The sequence below is a fragment of the Phalacrocorax carbo genome, chromosome 8 (genome assembly GCF_963921805.1).
Source record: "Phalacrocorax carbo chromosome 8, bPhaCar2.1, whole genome shotgun sequence".
In the NCBI taxonomy this organism is placed as follows: Eukaryota; Metazoa; Chordata; class Aves; order Suliformes; family Phalacrocoracidae; genus Phalacrocorax; species Phalacrocorax carbo.
This window is the reverse complement of record NC_087520.1, coordinates 2,604,150-2,621,897: the sequence shown is the minus strand read 5'-3', so window position 1 is coordinate 2,621,897 and position 17,748 is coordinate 2,604,150. Positions and strand designations below refer to the sequence as shown.

At 44.1% G+C, this 17,748-nt stretch overlaps 1 protein-coding gene across 4 annotated transcripts in view; it reads right to left on the bottom strand.

The window, feature by feature from the left end:
* Positions 1–17,748, bottom strand: part of FNIP1 (folliculin interacting protein 1) — a 71,910-nt gene that overhangs the window by 31,364 nt on the left and 22,798 nt on the right. For 2 of the 4 annotated variants that reach the window (XM_064458299.1, XM_064458302.1), the window contains exons 2-3: positions 9,394–9,520; positions 204–347 (exon numbers count right to left, since the gene is read on the bottom strand). In XM_064458299.1, coding sequence (XP_064314369.1) covers positions 204–347; positions 9,394–9,520 — 271 coding nt within the window. Of the gene's footprint in view, positions 1–203; positions 348–9,393; positions 9,521–17,078; positions 17,673–17,748 lie in introns of those variants that run through there. The other 2 variants (XM_064458301.1, XM_064458300.1) reach the window with 2 other exon arrangements.

Below are 17,748 nucleotides of genomic sequence, written 5' to 3'. Positions count from 1 at the left end.
AGAGAACCAGCTGGCTGGTTTTAGACTTGTTCAAACCCAAAGCTACAGAATAAAACATGACTGAGTCAGAACCAAAGTCCGATTTTGACTGAGAACTGTTCCCCACCACCAGCCTTCAATTTCAAGCATTTTAAAACATTCAGCACCTCACCTGCCATTAGTATTCGACATGGGTTGTGCACAAAAAAGGAAAAGTGACTCACCTGGTATTTTGGGCACTGTTCTTTTGGATCAGAGAATGAGGAGGATGAATTGATTGAACTATCCAGGGAAGAAGAGCTGTCTCCTCCGGGCTTCAGTTGGCAACATTTCCCAAAAACTCTCACCTGAGCATCGCTGCAGAGCTTCTGAAACACAGACAACATATGTGACACACTAAGACCCACGACCTGAAATCTCTGTTTAGCAGCATTACACTTACCTGTCTGGGTAAGATATTTAACAGCTGAAAGGCTTACACCCCAGGAAAACAGTTAACAGAATATTTATTATTGTCTTTTGCAGCCTGGCTGTACAAAAGAAAGCAGAGCTGTTCTACTTCCAATTAGCCAGGAGCTAATAGATCGCTCCAACTCCATTTTCCTAAGTAGCCATCTGTCTCTGAAGCTTCACAAATGACTTTTTTAGACCCAGGATTAGGAGAAGGGATGGTACCAAAGTGTTTAAAGGCAGGATGGCAACAATAGGCTCCAGCTGACTTCATCTTGCTCCCTGTGCCCACTGGGGCGGAGGTGACACAGCAGTGCGATGGGCACAGCCCTCCAGAGTGACGATGCCGTCCAGATCATGACAAGGAGCAGTTCACAATGTACAGGAAAACACACTGATTAGGAATAATCAAGCAAGAACACCACAGAGTTCAAGAGAGATTCATGTTACAAGGATAAGTGGAGAGAAAAGATACTATTTTTATAGGTCTCTCCTTAGCTGTGTCTAAGTCCCTAGTCTTTTTAAAGGGTGGCACCGAGGAGACACGTTCCTCTTGTTTTCAGTACATGGGAATTGTGAGGCTGAAATAAAGGTGAATTACACAGTTCATGTTACAGAGAAGCCAGAAAAATTTCACAAAATGATGGAGAAATGGTCCAAGGGGTGATTTCTGAGCGAGGTTTAGGCAGAAAGCCTAGCAAAAAAGGGAGTTAGGAGGGCTCACGTGGAGCTGGAACTGACATACAGGATGGGTAGGATCTGTGTCCATTCAACACACACAGTATTATCAATCACTGGCACGGGTGATGCTCCGCTACTGTTTTGTTCACAATTTAAAAACATCTGTGATTTCCCCAGCAAATCTCATCATCCCAAGGAGAATCAGCATCCATGTTAGTTAATGCCATTTACACTAGCATTAAGCAACCTCCTTCACCTAAAGGTCTCAACCTATTTTTCAGATACTCATTACGCTTCAACACACCCACGTAAGGTTGGCATTTGCTAGTGGGCAGTGCTAGGAGACAGAAATAGCCTACAGTGCTCAAAATTACATACTAACTCTGCCCTAAGACTGTCTTAATTAATATTTCCTATACAATCACCAAACCAGTAGGAGCAAGCTGGAAGCAAACCCTACTGGAAGCGAGGTTCAAGGGCCAGATGGAAATACAGCAGTGCTGTTTTATAGAATCACAGAATCATTAAGGTTGGAAAAGACCTCTAGGATCATCAAGGCCAACCATCAACTCAACACCCCCAGGCCTCCTAAACCATGTCCTGAAGTGTCGTGTCTACATGTCTTTTAAATACCCCCAGGGCTGGTGCCTCCCCCACCTCTCTGGGCAGCCTGTGCCAGGGCCTGACCGCTCTGGCATTAAACACGTTTTTCCCAATATCCAACCTAAACCTCCCCTGACGCCGCTTGAAGCCATTTCCTCGTCATCTCTGGACTCACTGGTCCACATCACAGGCTCCCCCTTCATTCAAAAACATAAGTATGTCTCAGTCTTCAGTAGCTAGGAAAAAAAAGGGAAAGGCATAAAGAAAAGTGTGAATTACCCAAGGCACAGGGTGGTGACTTCATGACCCTGCTCAATGATCAGCAACAACTGTACAAAAAGACGACTGCCCTTGCTGCTGTGGAGGGATTTTGATGAGGGACAAGATGGGAATCCCATGCCTCTGTCCTAGGTTGTGCAGGTTAGTTTAATGTTTTTTTTTTGTGGCTAAATCTCACCCACAGTTAGGGCCAGGTGGCTTTTATTTGGCCCTAAACGTGGGTGAGCTTTAGCAAAACAGCAGAAAACGTCGGGGATTATCGAGCTCCATGCGGCAGCCTGCAGTGCTGCTCTCATTAGAGAGCTGCTGCCGCAGAAAGCCTTGAGGAAAAATGTGCAGACAAATCAGTAATTCTGTGGCAGAGGGGAAGAAGCGTTCACCAGCCGCTGAGTCCTGTGCTTTATTGACATATACAGCCTCCCATAGTAGTATCCTCTCGTTACGACATCGTGGTGAGTACGTTAAACTCATGCAATATGTAGATTTGCTAATGGCTAGTATCTGTGGCTTGAGCACAGTACACAATGGCTGGAACATGTGAATGATCATCATATGACTTCAGTAGGAACTCGTGAACTAGAATTGCATTTTATCTCTGACACAAACAACAATGTCCTAGGCTAGGCAAGCATCATGTGATAAAACCACATAAAATCCACAGAGTTACAGAAGCTTTTGCAGGCAAACCACATTTCAGCTTGCATTTTCCATCAGATGTTGAAAGTTCCTTCTAAAAAGTTACAATTATAACTAAGCTTCCTTGAGACTGTAAAGCCAGTAAATGCATTTCTACAGGTGAAAAATATTTCTGTGCATTAAAAAAACCACCACAAACAAAGAAAAAAAACCAAAACAAAACACAACACAAAAACTGGCTAAGTTTGCAAATGACTGACTTTTAAATAATTTCTTCTCATTAGCACTGCATTTTTCTGCACAGCAGCTTTCCCCAGATCCATTGGGGAGTCTGCTATCTTGAAGTAATAGTGGCCTAATTTAAACAGCAAACCAGGAAAAAGCCTGTTTGGTCTTTGCAGTGGAGTTTAATGAACCAAGACTCCTGCAAGGAGTCTGTAAAGGAGGTCAGGATCTTTCAGATACCATTTTTCAGGCCCCTGTGAACAGTAAACCCCTCCTAAAATGCAGATCACTGATGAATTTTGGTGCTTGCTCTTTTACAAACTTAGCATGTGCTTAAAAATAACCTGTTGGCCACTGAGGTCAAGCACCTGCAATGCCCCTCTCCTCGGCAGTTTCTGACCCCAAATGCCAACAAAATTTTAGATGCTACAAATCTCAAGATACTATGCATCGAAGGAGTGGGATTACTTGCATTCCAGTATAATATTTGTAAGATATTCAAGCCAGGTTTCCAAAAATAAAAAGCCAACCTAATTATTTAAGAACTGTACAAGGGAAAGTTTCAAAGTTGTGGATTTTTTTTTTTTCCAAATAGACATAGTTGCAACAAATCAGATCCCTAGGCAAAGTGCTGCTGGAGTCCTCCGAAATGCTCGTGTTTGCTGGAGAGCAGAACATCTGCTGGAAGGATGCCGCGGGCAGCTGCCGCTCCTGGCTGCCACACTGCTCTCCCCGCTGTGGTCACACTCGTTATTCTTTCTCTGCCAACTTGCTGCAGATACCGCCCAGCTCCAAAGACTTGCTGGCACTCACAGTCCTTACATTAGAGGTCATCATTTGCTGAAAGTCTTGGAGACCTTTCAGGTAGCACTGAAGAGAGCTTAAAATGTCGTTATAGTACAACAGGGTACAAAGTAGTTCTCTTCTCCAGTTCTGCTTCTGGAATCTCTTTCCTCCGCCTCTATCGGCAAAGACCTTTAACTCTTTGCCACAAGGTCTATTAATTCCTCAGTAAGTGGAAAGAAGATGTCCAGTGCTGTGCACTGGAAGAGGAATTTCTGCTGGGCGAGTTTGGGTTTGGGGATAATAAGGAAGTTGAAAGAAGCCTGGTGTGTTGAACTAAATCCACACTGTGTGCATGTGTGTTAGGGCTGTGAGTGACAGAAGGAAACAGAAATGTCATCATATGGTTTACTCTTTCCTACCTCTCTGCAACAGCAGGTGCTCAAATACCAGTAGGGTGGTAGTGATAGAGAAATCTCTATTTCCAAGCAAAATTGCCACTCTTCAAGAGCTCTGTACCTCATTTCCAGAACAGGTTTTTCAGCAAAGCTGAAAAATTATTCCAAAATAGGTAAATTAACTCTTTGGCTTTATTAATATGCGTTGGTCTGAATGTGTAATTAAATGTATGCATCCACCTAGGACATGGGAGTAACCTGAACAGACGTTCGTTCCCTCCCTTCACATGCTGCTGTAAAAATTCAGGTATCTTTCTTAAAATGCAGCTGTCAAGTGCTACATTCTCCCTTTATTTCTAGAGTTGCCAAGTTCCTCAGAGGTCAGTGAAAGAAGTAAAGACAACCCTTTGCTAGTATTCTTTCATTTCTGTTTAGAGAGAATAAGCAGAGCTAAGAAGGCGGGACTCTGGGCTTGCAGCCGTGTCTGTATGTGTCTTGCTCAGCCTGACTCACTGGAAACCTGTCCACCGAGAGCCAGATACAGACCAGAGTCTCCGTTTCACACAACTCACCTAAAAGCAAAAGGCTCACTATCCAATTACTAATTCCTCAAAGCAATTTGCTGCTCAACATTTATCCAGTGCTGAAGTATATTAGAACACGTGGCTAATCCTGGCTTGTTTAAAACAGCATGCCATTTTTCTACTTTGGGATAAATATAACATTTGGAGTGAAAGAAATTGCCGCAGCAGGAGATCAAATATCATATGACCTTTCACTTAAATTACCCCAAAGATAAAGACAACTAAGTTACATGGCAAAAGTGAACTTTCAACTCCAGGAACCCAAGCCCACTGTTGCGCCTCTAAATCTCCAGTACCGCACCCTGGGCCACTCTTCCCGATCTTCAAAAAACCGAAAGAAACCCTGCTTCTGAAAATCCTCTTCTGACTCTGGGTCCTGGGAACAAGCCACTGCCCTTGTCTAATTCCTTGTCCTTCCCAGCCAAACCACCCAAACTCCGGACCCCTGCTCAGCACAGTGCACAGCTTGCTTGCTTTCCTCCCTCCTCTTCCTCATGGTCCTTGACACCCCTTCTTCTTCCCTAGACTCCACACCTTCCCCTAGGCTGATCTTTAGACTCAAGAAATCTTTTAGCTTGTTACATCTCCATCAGCACCTCTCTTCAGTCAAGTCCCAAATGGTAACCACCGTCTTGTCGTAAGTCACCAGTGGACAACACAAAAAGAGAAACGAGCAGTTAAGAGAGACAGCTAACCCCTGTCCCTGAACTCACTCAGCCTGCTCCGAGGAAAGCCCTGATGCAAGGCTTCCCGTCCCCACTTCTCCCTCGTGGCACCATTTCTGTGGCATCCTTATCCCAGTCAATTGCCGGCCCTTGGAGGAAAACCCCTCATACTCCAGCTGGCCTTTGCACACTGATGTTTATGGTGACATAACTCATGTGCCGCGCAACAGCAGCAGCGGCACAGTAAAATACAACACAGCCTTCGCGTAAGGTTAGCGTGAGTGCAGTGTCAAGGCTGAGAAGCCAAGCACGCAGGGGTCAGGAAAGGCAGAGCCAAGGCTGAAAGCTCAGCACTGGCTTCTGCACCTTAAAAAGGAAAAGGAGGTGCTTGTTATGCTTGATTTGAAATTCAAAGCAGGCCCGGTATCACAGCTCTTGGAGGAGTATACCTGTGTTCACACACGGCTCGGACACTCAGTACAACCCAACGGGGTGGATGCGCAGGGCCTGGCACAGCCAAGGCTCCACGCAGGGAGGCGAGCGGGGCCGGCGGTACGCGCGAGCAGGCAGCGAGGTGTTAGAGGAAAAGGAGCAGACAAGCACAGAAATGAGTCTGCTAGTAGAAATCAGTCGTAGGTAGTAACAGGATCACCTGCAAACCAAGTAATACAGTCTCATTAGAAACGAGACACTTCTTAGTATGAGGAACAAACTCTAAAGTAACTCTCTAGAGCAGACAGTGGCTCAAACCCACGCGCTTGCCCGCAGAAGTACTTTGACACCCAAAAATCCAAAGGATGTAGATGTTTGGGTGTGGACCAAGGCTGTTCAGTAAAGGCATCAGTAACGTCTACTTCTCCCATCGCACGCTGCCCTGGTATACTCAATATGCAAACGCCTGTTCTGATGCATTTGCTCATGACCTAGTGTCACAGGGCTGGAAGGGGCAGCCACTCCCTTCTGAGATGCCCTGGCAGAACTCAAGCAGGGGAGTTACCCAATTTTCTGAGACTGGTGAGGCAGCAGTCTTTCAGCTCTGCTTACACAGCCTGGCTGATCGATAGCCCATCCCCTAGAAAGCCAGGGAAGAACCTCTCCTGCTTAGCACCAAAAAAGGTATAGGACTCACAAAGGGGATCTCTCTGCCTCCCCGCCATGCCAAGTGCCCACAGCTGCCTAAAGCGGATCTCTGCCTGGCCTCGGTGAGAACGCCTGGCACAGCCGTCGGCCAACATTCCCGGTGCGGCAGCCGCCAGCCCTCCAAGTCACCAGACTGCTGCTCGGCTTTGCTCGCCAAGTTTAACTCTAGCGAGACCTGGGGAAAACATCACTTCTCCTGCGGAATTAAAATATTTTAATGGCCATACTGCAAACTCTCAGCTGCCTTCTGTCTGTCTCCGTGCAATACCCTCCCAAAAGCCTTGTTTGCCTAATATTTAGCTTTACTGAAGATATGAAGAGGCTGACTTAATATGCAATGAAAACACAAAATCCATATCTGTGTGTAGTCACGTTTCCCTCACGGATATTACGAACCTAGTAATGCTCTCATAATTAGAGCCCAGCTTGGCGTGAGCACAGGCTCTGCAGTTTTCACTCATCAAAAAGAGCCTACTGTTTTATTTCTTGAAACATATGTGTCTGGAAAAGTTTGCTCTGATGCTCCTTGAATTTTATAATCATACCCTCCCTTACAGAATTCAAATGACTGAGCCATGTTCAACCTCAGTCCACCACGCACAAATCTCAACATATGTAGAGATTAGATATCTAAAATAGAGCAAAGTATATCTCACCTTGCTGCAGGCATACAGCTCTTACATTATAATTGCTTTCACATCTTATAAGCAACAGAAAACGGGAACTGAAGAGCACAGCAACATAAAGCAAACTGAAACCCTCTCCGTTCTCCGCATTAGACTGATTAGACTCTTCAACCAGAACAGTCTGGCCACGGCTAGGCACTCTTGCAAATCTCCCCCCAGTGTTATTTGTAAATCCAGAGGTATAAATCGCGTTAGGAAATGGGGGAGGGGGTGGCGGGAAGATGCAGAAAGCGTTGGCTTTTGTGGGGCGGTGAACAGATACCCTTTCAGAAGGGAGAGTGCCCAGCCCACACACATCTTGCTGCAAAAGGGCAAGAGTGCCTTGGAATGTGCTTAGAGCCAAGATCGGGCTTTGTATAGGCAGGGTGTGTCTTTGTTAATGAAAATCATGATAAAGAGTGAGAAAAATAAACAATGCAATTCCTTGAAAATGGCCAGTACTTAACTGCTGACTGTACAAGCCTGTACTAAGCTCGCAGCGAGCCAAGCCGAGGACTCTTCTGCACGTTTTTACCTGCAGAATGTTTCTGCTATTGCAAACTTTCGTTTTACGAGGAAAGTTTCGCCTGACATGACATTATCCGAGCCCTGCAGAAGTCAGATATCATGGCAAGCAATTATTTCAATATATTCTCCTTCAAAGTCTCCAAATACTACAAAAAAAAAGAAGAAATATATCAAGTTACTAGAGACGAGTACTGGGCATTTCAAACACCCTGGGAACAGCCTTCCTCCACCAGTCTCACACACACAGAGACAGTGAATACAGCTATTTCCCTCCCCTTAGCAAAGAAAAATAAAGGAGAGATTAATATGGAACGGTATTAGCTTCATTATCAGCAGTTTATTGTGTTGCTGTTGAGCTGCCACAGTCAACGATCTTTCCGAAATAAACCAAAACAGTGAAGTCTGCAAGTTCACTGTGCAAGTACAGATCTATCTTAAAGAGGCTTTACGCTTTCAAGAAATCAATTGAAATATGGCAAGAGGATTTATAGTGTCCAATGTCTTTTTTTTATTAATGAAGTAATATTTTATAATTAACGAACTAATAGTAATAAGCATAGCCAGCAATTCGTACCAATAAACCACTTCTAAAGATCTCTTGTCTTTAAAAACCTGTTTTCCTGGCAAGAACACCTAGAAAAACAGGAACTTATAAAGTCATTCTAAGAAGTTAAAATTAAAAAGAAAGATGCATTTTATTCGACATTTGTGAAACTTGCTTTACTTTGCAAATTCTCAAGAACTAGGAAATTGGGATCTTGATTCACGGCTATGAAAGCACTAGAGTAAGTGATGGGGAAGGCTGGAAGTCGGTGCCTGACAAGACACAAACTGACCCCCAAAGGTTAGGATACGCGGACATAGACTCAGGACCAGGATGAGAAGCATCAGGCTGGCAGCATTCAGCAACAGGCCGGAAGACTTCACAAAGCTGGATGAAGAATCCTCTGGCTGTACTCCAAAACCCAACGTGAAAACCAGGGCTTGGGGATAACATGTTATTTTGCGTACTCCTGCTTACAGAACTTAGTAGGTCCTACGGGTAGAAGCAACCGGGATCATAAATTTCAGTTCACACCGTGCTTTCTGCTTGCAGAGCTTGAAATGGTTTGCAAATGTTTTTAGAGATGGTGAAAAGGAACTTCAAAGCAGCGAAATAAGTTGTCCAACCTCACACAACCACTTACAATAGCACTGTGGCTAGAAATTAATCTTCTGGCCAGAGCCCTTAGAAGGAAGTATCCTCATCTGACTGCATCCATTACAGTTTCAATTAATAAATTACCACGCGGACCATGCCAAAAGGAAGAACAGAGTAAAGTTTTCAAGTAACTGTGTGCGAAAAAACTGTCAGCAAAGCACACAAACCACTGGCAAAAGCTAACCAAACAGGACACAAGAGGACACAGGGCTGGGAGGACCATCCCATTAAGAATGCGGGCCCCACCGTGCCATAGAAGCACACCGATAAATATCAGTTTATGCCCCACCTCAGCCCCCCAGCATTGCCTGCTGCAGCCCCAGGAAGGAATCCTCCTCTCTGAAAGAGCAGAAAGTAGACGAGCCTAGGAATAAAGAGATCACCGTAGTATTTAAAGCTGTTATCAGTGAAATCACTGAAGCCTGAATAATTTGCAATTTAACCGGCATTTAAATATAGCCCTGCATATAACCAACATTTAAATGTTAATGTGAATACAACAGAACATTTGTGATTTATCAATCTCGCCATTTAAAAAAAATACAGACTATAGCCACACATTAGTAAAATACTCACCGACACCGAAACATCCTCTATTTTTCTTTTAGCACTGGAGTCAAATAAGACATTCCGTCCTCTTCTTTCGCAGTCCTGATACACAATCAGCCGGATCTGACTTGGGTCAAACTCCGGCAAAGGCCAGCTGTAATTAAAAAATAGAAGAGCAGAAGGATCAATTACCACAACTCTTTATTACGCTGTTCTTTCTACATTATCCATATATACAACTTTATTAAAACACGAAGTCGAGCAAATGCAATGCCATTTCATCAAATGCTTTGATCCTGCAGCCAGAACTACGCCTTTTGTTTCTTCTTTCCCTTACACTTGCCAAATTACACTGGCACAAACAGCAGCAATCCACTACAACCGTATACAATGATGTGCACAGCATTACTAGCTCTTGTGCTCCGTCTTGTGATATTTAATGTTTTCTTCAAGTTCCAGCTTTTTGAAATCAAAGTTATAGAAGAACTCAGCTTTTGTGTTTAAAGAGAAAAAAAAAAAAAGTCCCTCGTCACTGCAAGCACTAGCTTGAAAGCAGTCACAATTCAAAAGCAAAAAGAAAAAAGGTTTATATCCACACTGGCCTCTCCCTTAAGTAATAAACCTCTGCATTTGCAGTCATGGGTTTTCAGCCTCATGGGTTGGCAAAGCACTGAACTCCGCAGCTGAAAAAATGCAAAGTACCGGTGTCCCACCTGTTTCACGAACACCGTAGTAACATACGCGTCTAGAATTAGCGGCAGTATTATAAACTACAATATTCACACTACTATATATGCTTTGAGGCTGGGGAACAGGGAGCCACGTGTAGCTGGGTCCTGACTGTGTACTCAGGTCCTCGCTACATTCAGACTTGGAAATAATCTCCACTTAGGCCACTGTGATTCAAGGCCGTGCTGCTGCATGGGTCAGCAAAACTCACACAGCAGGCCTCTTCTAACACAGCTATTCCCATTGCATTGACTGGTTTTGCAGTCAATAACAAGGAAAGGAGCTTTCCTGAGCCTCGGTCTTCCCTAGTGCCACTGACTTCAGAGGAGTTCTGCAAGTTGCACTGCTCAGGCTTCAATACCATTGCACAATCTTGCCTTTAAGGGTGCTTTGTAGCCATCATCATAAATTTCCATTTTCAGAAAGTCAGCCATCACTGTAAAGCCCAGCAAGCATCGTTGCCCATGGGCTCGGGATAACCTCACTGATACCTTCTCAGTTCTTGGAAGACAGGAAACAAGACACCTGCTCTATCCATGAAACCAACAGAAACCATCTTTCAGCTAGTTACAAGCCATCTCCTAGATCAAGTGAAATTCTGTCTTCCTTATCCTTGGCTTTTAGGCAAGCAGCGTTGGCATGAAACCCCAAGAAGTAAGAAATGAGGTCCTGGAACTTTCCAGCCATTAATGAAGGCTACAGGCTCCCAGTTTACAAGAAGGAGCTGTACATTTGCTTCAGCAGAAAGACACCCGTAAGTGATAATATGGATTAAAGTAAACCTGGCATGCTAGACTCCAAGACTGGTGAATTTTCCTCTCCTCTGTCTCTCTAATTCACCAACCAAAAGGTTTCCTTCTCTACGCCCATGCTTTATGTGATCAGTACGCTAATGACAATTTGTAACCCACAACTTCTGTAACAGGTCACAGCAGAGGATCAATTTGATCACCAAAGCCGTGGTTGCCTATCAGAAGTTTTTAAGACGGTCCAATATAGATTCACAGGCTTTACAACTAGCGTAGTGACAGCCAGGTGAAACTAAGCACCAAGACATACAGTTACTCGGTCTCTTGAGAGAGGAAATCCATTTCCTAATCTGCTCAGCCCCACCATTTAGCAACAGGAGAGAAAAACAAGAAGCTGCAGAGAAGACAGTGTGCAACAAATGTCAAAAGCAACTTATTACAAGAAAAAAGCTTGAGCAACTTGAAACTGAAATAACTTGATGCCTAGATTTGGGGGCAAAGAGCCGCACACCCTCTGTCTGGGCACCTATAGCCAAGCATCGTCCACAGAGGGACGTGCCCACAGGAGGAGCAGACTGCAAACTGAGCAAATTCTGTACTGAAACCCAATCACAGTGACAAACCCAGAGCACAGCTTACATTTACCGGGGGCTCTGCTGAGCCCCACCTTGCATTTCAGAAAATGTAAGAAAACAAAATCCATATCGTTTCATGCATATTTGGAGTGTCATCAACTGAGAGGCTCAAAGGCTACGGACGGCTACTTCCAAGAGCCTGACTTCAGCTACAGGCAAGTGAGACCGCTGGATAAACTGGCTTCCTGGAGGAACCATCTCCTTACATTTCAGTGAAATCAGTGGAAGTCTGGAAGCTCATTTTTCCAGATAGGCCACGGTGGGTGAGTCCTATAAAGAAACAGTATGTGACAACAGCAACAAATGGCTTGCCAAAAAGGTGCTATCACTTGCCCCACCCTTCCAACGCATTTGAATTTCCTTCACACTCAGACAAAAGCATGTCTTCCATTACCTAGTACTTTTGATATTTGACTTTGAAATTACTGGCAAAGAAGGGCAGTAGCTGTTCCAGATCTTAGGAAAGTCTACTTATAAAAAGCTCCAAGAGCAGATTACACACTAAGAGGAGAGAAAGCTAAATATAAAACTCTTGCTGTATTCGGAAACATATTTGATCAAGGAAACAAGAGCTTGTTTACTTCTCAGCTTCTTCGCATGACATTTTAACTTTCTCTAGACAAGCCTTTAGTAGATATTATCCATCATCATTTGTGATAATTCCAAATAAGCGTTATCTCTGTTACATAAGAGAGTCCTTAAGCACATTTCAGCCTTGCAAAAACATTCCCTGGCAATAGCGGGCCACTTCTCAAACCAGAAGAAACTTTAAGAGCGCTGGGGTAAAGTTCATTTAGACAGACAGTAAACAGAGGCAGACTGGCACCTCCGGCTCACCCCCACCACCTCGCAACCGGGAGGAAGCAGGACGCGTTGTAGCCTTGCTGCTGCTGTTAGCAGCTTTAAAATACCGTTAAGCTCGATCGCTGGATAGATTATCCCCAGAAACATACAAATTCCTGTGTGCGATGTGCAGGGCACATTCTCAAAACAAATATAACAGGGCAATACTCCAGCACTGCTCTTCAGGCAGATGAAAACTGACCTAGATCTTCTGAATATAATAGTTCTGTTTATAAATGGAAACTAACTTTGACATTTAACTGATGTTTTCTTGAGATTCTGATAGGAAAACCAGGAGACGTAAAATCAAATGTTCTAGTAATGTTCATGAAAGGTGAGGCTCCATCTCCCACGCTGTTCTGGAAATGACAGCCCTCTTAATGAGGACTTTTTCCTGCGTGACCCATCTACCACTCTTTGATCTTGCCTATAAACTGGTTATATTTAAAGAAAAAAACCAAACCCACAACCACCAAACAAACATCAAAACCACCACCCAGAAAACCCCAACAATCTTTTCACCAGTGGAAGCGTCCGTGCCTTTGCCACCACAGTTAGTGCTGTGAGTTCACATGGCGAGCAAGAGAAGAAATAGTGATAAACAAAATACTTCTGAGCCGGACATCAGTCCTGTGGAGATCTCCACTACACAAACAGTGATTCTTCTTGAATGAGATGTTCAGAACTGTGTTCAGTTTTGGGCCCCTCGGGACAAGAAGGGCCTTGAGGGGCTGGAGCGTGTCCAGAGAAGGGCAGCGGGGCTGGGGCAGGGTCTGGAGCACAAGTGTGCTGGGGGGCGGCTGGGGGAGCTGGGGGGGTTTAGCCTGGAGAAGAGGGGGCTGAGGGGAGCCCTTCTCGCTCTCTGCAGCTGCCTGAAAGGAGGCTGTAGCAAGGTGGGTGATGGTCTCTTCTCCCAAGTCACTAGTGATAGGAGAGAGGAAATGGCCTCAAATTGCACCAGGGAACGTTTAGACTGGGTATTAGGAATAATTTGTTCACCTAAAGGGCTGTCTAGCACCGGCACAGGCTGCCCAAGGAAGCGGTGGAGTCACCATCCCTGGAGGTGTTGAAAAGACGTGTAGATGTGGCGCTTGGGGACACGGTTTAATGGTGGGCTTGGCAGCACTGGGTTAGTGGTTGGACTTGATGATCTTAAAGGTCTTTTCCAACATAAACGATACTATGATTCTATGACTCAGAGAAATACCTATATGAATAGACTGGCGTAGAAATCCATTGCTGCATACACGCTGTGTGGGGTATTTCAGAAACAAATCACATAAAACCCAATCTCACACAGACTGGTTGAGGTCGGAAGGGACCTCTGGAGGTCACCTGGTCCACTCCCCCTGCGCAGATCCTAACACAAGTCTAAAACATAAAGGGAAAGGGAATTATTTGGGTCAGAAAGGCAAATTTCCACACCAATAATGCCAAAACTATTCAAAACTAATAATGAGATCAAGGCCTGAAAAATGATATTTTAATGCATGTTCACACTTAAGCCCTACTATTGTTCAGTCCTTCTTGCTCTTTCACCAATTTTGTTTTCCTGCCTCTTTTAAATTCAACCATCAGGAGTATTATTTGTAGTTTACATTTACAGATCCATTACACGCTTCCTGACGTCTCTACTGTGAGTTGCATGGCAATCCAGAACTCCAAATTCTCTGCAAGGATGGATTTTCTCATGGATCTAATTCCTGGAGTTTATTACTGCCACAGACATTTCTCAGGAAGAGGCAACTCAGCGGCTTTAAGCTGGTATTACTACACTGTGCACAAGTTTTATCAGATGAAATGACAGACTTAGAAATCCTTCATTACCACTCCACCAATTAAAATACAAGATTTCCCCTCTAATTGAAAGCAAGTACATTCCTTCCTCCTTGTTTCCACTACAACACAAACAGCACTTCCTTATTACATTCAGGGTTTAGTTTAGTACTATTTTTCCTCCTGCTTGAGACTTTAGTTTTAAAACAATTTCACACTAACACAGCTTAAGCAGTACCCAATAACTTTTTAATAATTAACACAGATACTTCAGGAGTCTTCAAGAAAACCAACTGATGCAAACTGAACGAGATATTAAGCAGGCAGGAATTGTAGAAGAGTTTGCTAAGAGTAAAGCTGCTCAAAACCAGAATATGATGAATCATTGAAAAAGTTAAGTTGAAACCATCAGTCAAACTATTGTTTTCCTACATCATGTTACCCATAGTTATAAAAATTGCCTGGTGATGAATCACTTCCAACTATTTTTAAATGCATCTACGCAAATGATATTTATAGTTTATGCTAGCTTATCTGTTCTGCGTGTTTTTCATGTTAGCACCTTTTAAAAGGCTGATAGGAACAGCCAGGGCAGAGCAGTCGGCAGGTCCACCTTGCCCCATGCCCTCCTCACGGGGCTCCGCATGGAAGGAAACACCTTGCTTTACTCCTCTTAAGATCAGCATCGGAACAGAGGCGTGGGGATCCCCAGGGCTGATCTCCAGCTCCTGCAGATGATCCTCGTCATGCCCTATTGTTGTTAGGGGCATGCTCAGACCCAGCCAACTTCTACCCAAGCGTTGGACAGAGATTGTCCCTGTCTTGAAGAGCTTACATTGTAAGTACAAGACCATTCCACTGGGGTATTTCAGTGTTCCACGGTCCACAGAGATGTACATTCACATCAAAGCACGCTCACCTGTACATACATATACAGCCCAGTAGTATTTAGGATCCTGCGGTTGCTTTGTTATGGGGAAGGGTGATCAGAAGCAGAAGGCAAATGGTCCTTGCCTAGGCCAACCATCATGTCATACACCTCTTACCCCTGACTGAGATGTTTTTTCCAACACGGGATTCCCTTCTCCTGCCCAAATTCCTCTGCACATTTCTGTTATCTGTGACTGGATTTTCTTCTCTTAGCTTTGAGAAGACACAAAAGTTGAGTGTATAGGACACAAGGGGAGGGTATTCTATGTATTTTAATACCTTCTTAGTGGAATTCAATAATTTGCTTATTATTTGGCCATTATTGTGCAGAGACAGCTGTGTAGGCCTTTCTGAAAGAGCACAACTAATTTGGAAGCAATGCAAACAGCCACGTATGGCATGTTAATGATGCTTCCAGCTTTGGAAGACCATCCATTTGGGTTTTTTTAGAGAGACATGGGCAGGTTATTTCTTTTGTTAGTAATAACACCTGAAACACAAAAGAACTTCATCGGGATTCACATGATAAGGACGATCCAGGCTGCATTGCCAATTTGCAAAGTTGGCATTTTCAGCGAGAGATTCCATTTAAATGATGGTGACATAACATGACCATAAGGCCATGAGGAGGAAGAAGATCCCTAAACTGGAAACCACGGGGCCTATACTTAGAAAAAATTTTGCAAGATAATTGTCTTCACAAGAGTTGAGGTCACTGCAGGGCTGTCTGACTGTTGCGGTGAACGCGTGCTGATTCTGCAGAGAAAAACAGCATTTGTGACTTGACGAAGGCCACGGAGGGAGCCCGTGACAATCGATTGCAAAGGAGTTTACCCATCGCTTTGGGCGACGCTGCTCTCCATCACTTTGACCTCAGTTGGGGTTTTGCAAAAGTCAGAGGACCTGTACTCTGGGTAGCTTGGAAGAACTGATAGGTGGTGGATCATCTCAGGGGCAGCCACTCGTGATGGGTGACTGCCTGTAACAGCTACGTTTTAAAAGTTTACCACAAGGAAATAAGGTTTCTTAAAAAAAAAATAATAATCCAAGCCCTCCCCTTTTCATTTCTTGAAGGAGTCCACAGGCACTGCAGCACCATGGAGGTCAGCCCCATCCTACATCTATAAATCTGTCTCGTTCATTTACCAGCTTAGCGATCCTCACCTTGAATAGCTGCACTGCTTGAGCTCCAGGAAACTTCTGCTGCTTATGCTAAGCACATATTGTACACTAGGCACATATTCAGCCAGGCAGATATTTCACACTCAGTATAATAAACTTGGACCTAAACTTCAACTGGCTTCCAAGGTCCTTGGCTCTGTCCAATTCTTTAACTGTATATGTTTGTTTTCATTTTTTTCCTCCTACCAAGTCACCTGGCTCTCATTAAGGTACCTAATTTATACTCTGAAGTCCAATACATGAGTCAGATGCCTTTCCACAAGCAAAAAGACATAACATATACAGGTTAGGAGCAGTCTAGTCAACACATTAATCATAATCTGGAGTGTGATATTGAAAATAAGTAGGTTGGAAGGTTTTGTTAAAGACGTCTGGCACGTTGAGTAACTTTAAAATTTACACAGCTTCAGAATTTACAATTAGTATTAATAATGACATAGAATATTTTTGGGACTACTTCATCTATGTCCTTTCAAAAAGTACCTGTACAGCTTTTAGCTGATTTAAGCACACATAGGCATGCAAACATATGCACATACACGCACACACAAGCTCTGTGCTCTTTTGAAATACCTGTTTTAATAAAAACCACACACAAACAGGACAGTTCCTTTCAGTTCAGCTCGCTAGCATTGAACACAATGTTTTACATTATTCAAGTAGACTGCACTTCCCTTTGCAAAATTACAACAAACAGAACCAATTTAGGGGAAAAAAATATTTGTGCTATTTAGCATATAATTAAATAATTAAAAAAACTAAATCTCTAAAAGCTTCACATCTCTGGAAAGGAAATACTTTCATCACAGTGAAAACATTAAGCTTTCAAATAATTTAAATAATCTCAAGAACTGTGCGGTGACCGTACCTGGGAAGCATCTTTGTCCCCCGAGCAGTTCCACTTTTCAGAATCCCTGTAAACTCCTGTTGTGCCCGGCTGCCAACTCAGGTTAATAATAGCAATGAGCCATATTCATCCAAAACCACAAGACTGTCAGGTGACATATCAAGAGGTCTGAATTTAACTCAAACAAAAGACTCTCCATGCTGCAATGCAAAAGGCTTCATCCTAGCAACAGGATCACAAAAACCACCTTAAAGAAAGCAGTTTGCTGAAGCGCAATATAGGCGTTTGCACCAGGCTGCCTTTGCACTGCCCTGGAGTTTCATAACCCAAATCCTGCCCCTCCATTCTGTTGCACAGCCCAGGATTTCTGCTCAAGTAAATATCGCCCGTCTTCCCCGCTTCTTTGTCTCTTCCAGTGTATTGCTGCAGAGAAGATCAATCTAATTCATCGGAAAGCTAAGTGCTGCTTTGGCAGCTGCCGGAGCGTACATGTCAGTCCCATCTATCATCCTCCTCCTCCTCCTCTAGCGAACGCGATCGGAGTTGAGTCTCATGACCCAAGTCCCCTGGCAACTGTGGCTGCCGTCCTGCACCTCCACGAGCCGCGGCCGTCGGGAATTCAGCCTGCTCGGACAAGGAGGAGGGGGTGGGGGGGCAAAGCAACGCGGCCTCCTTCCAGACTGCACCCCCA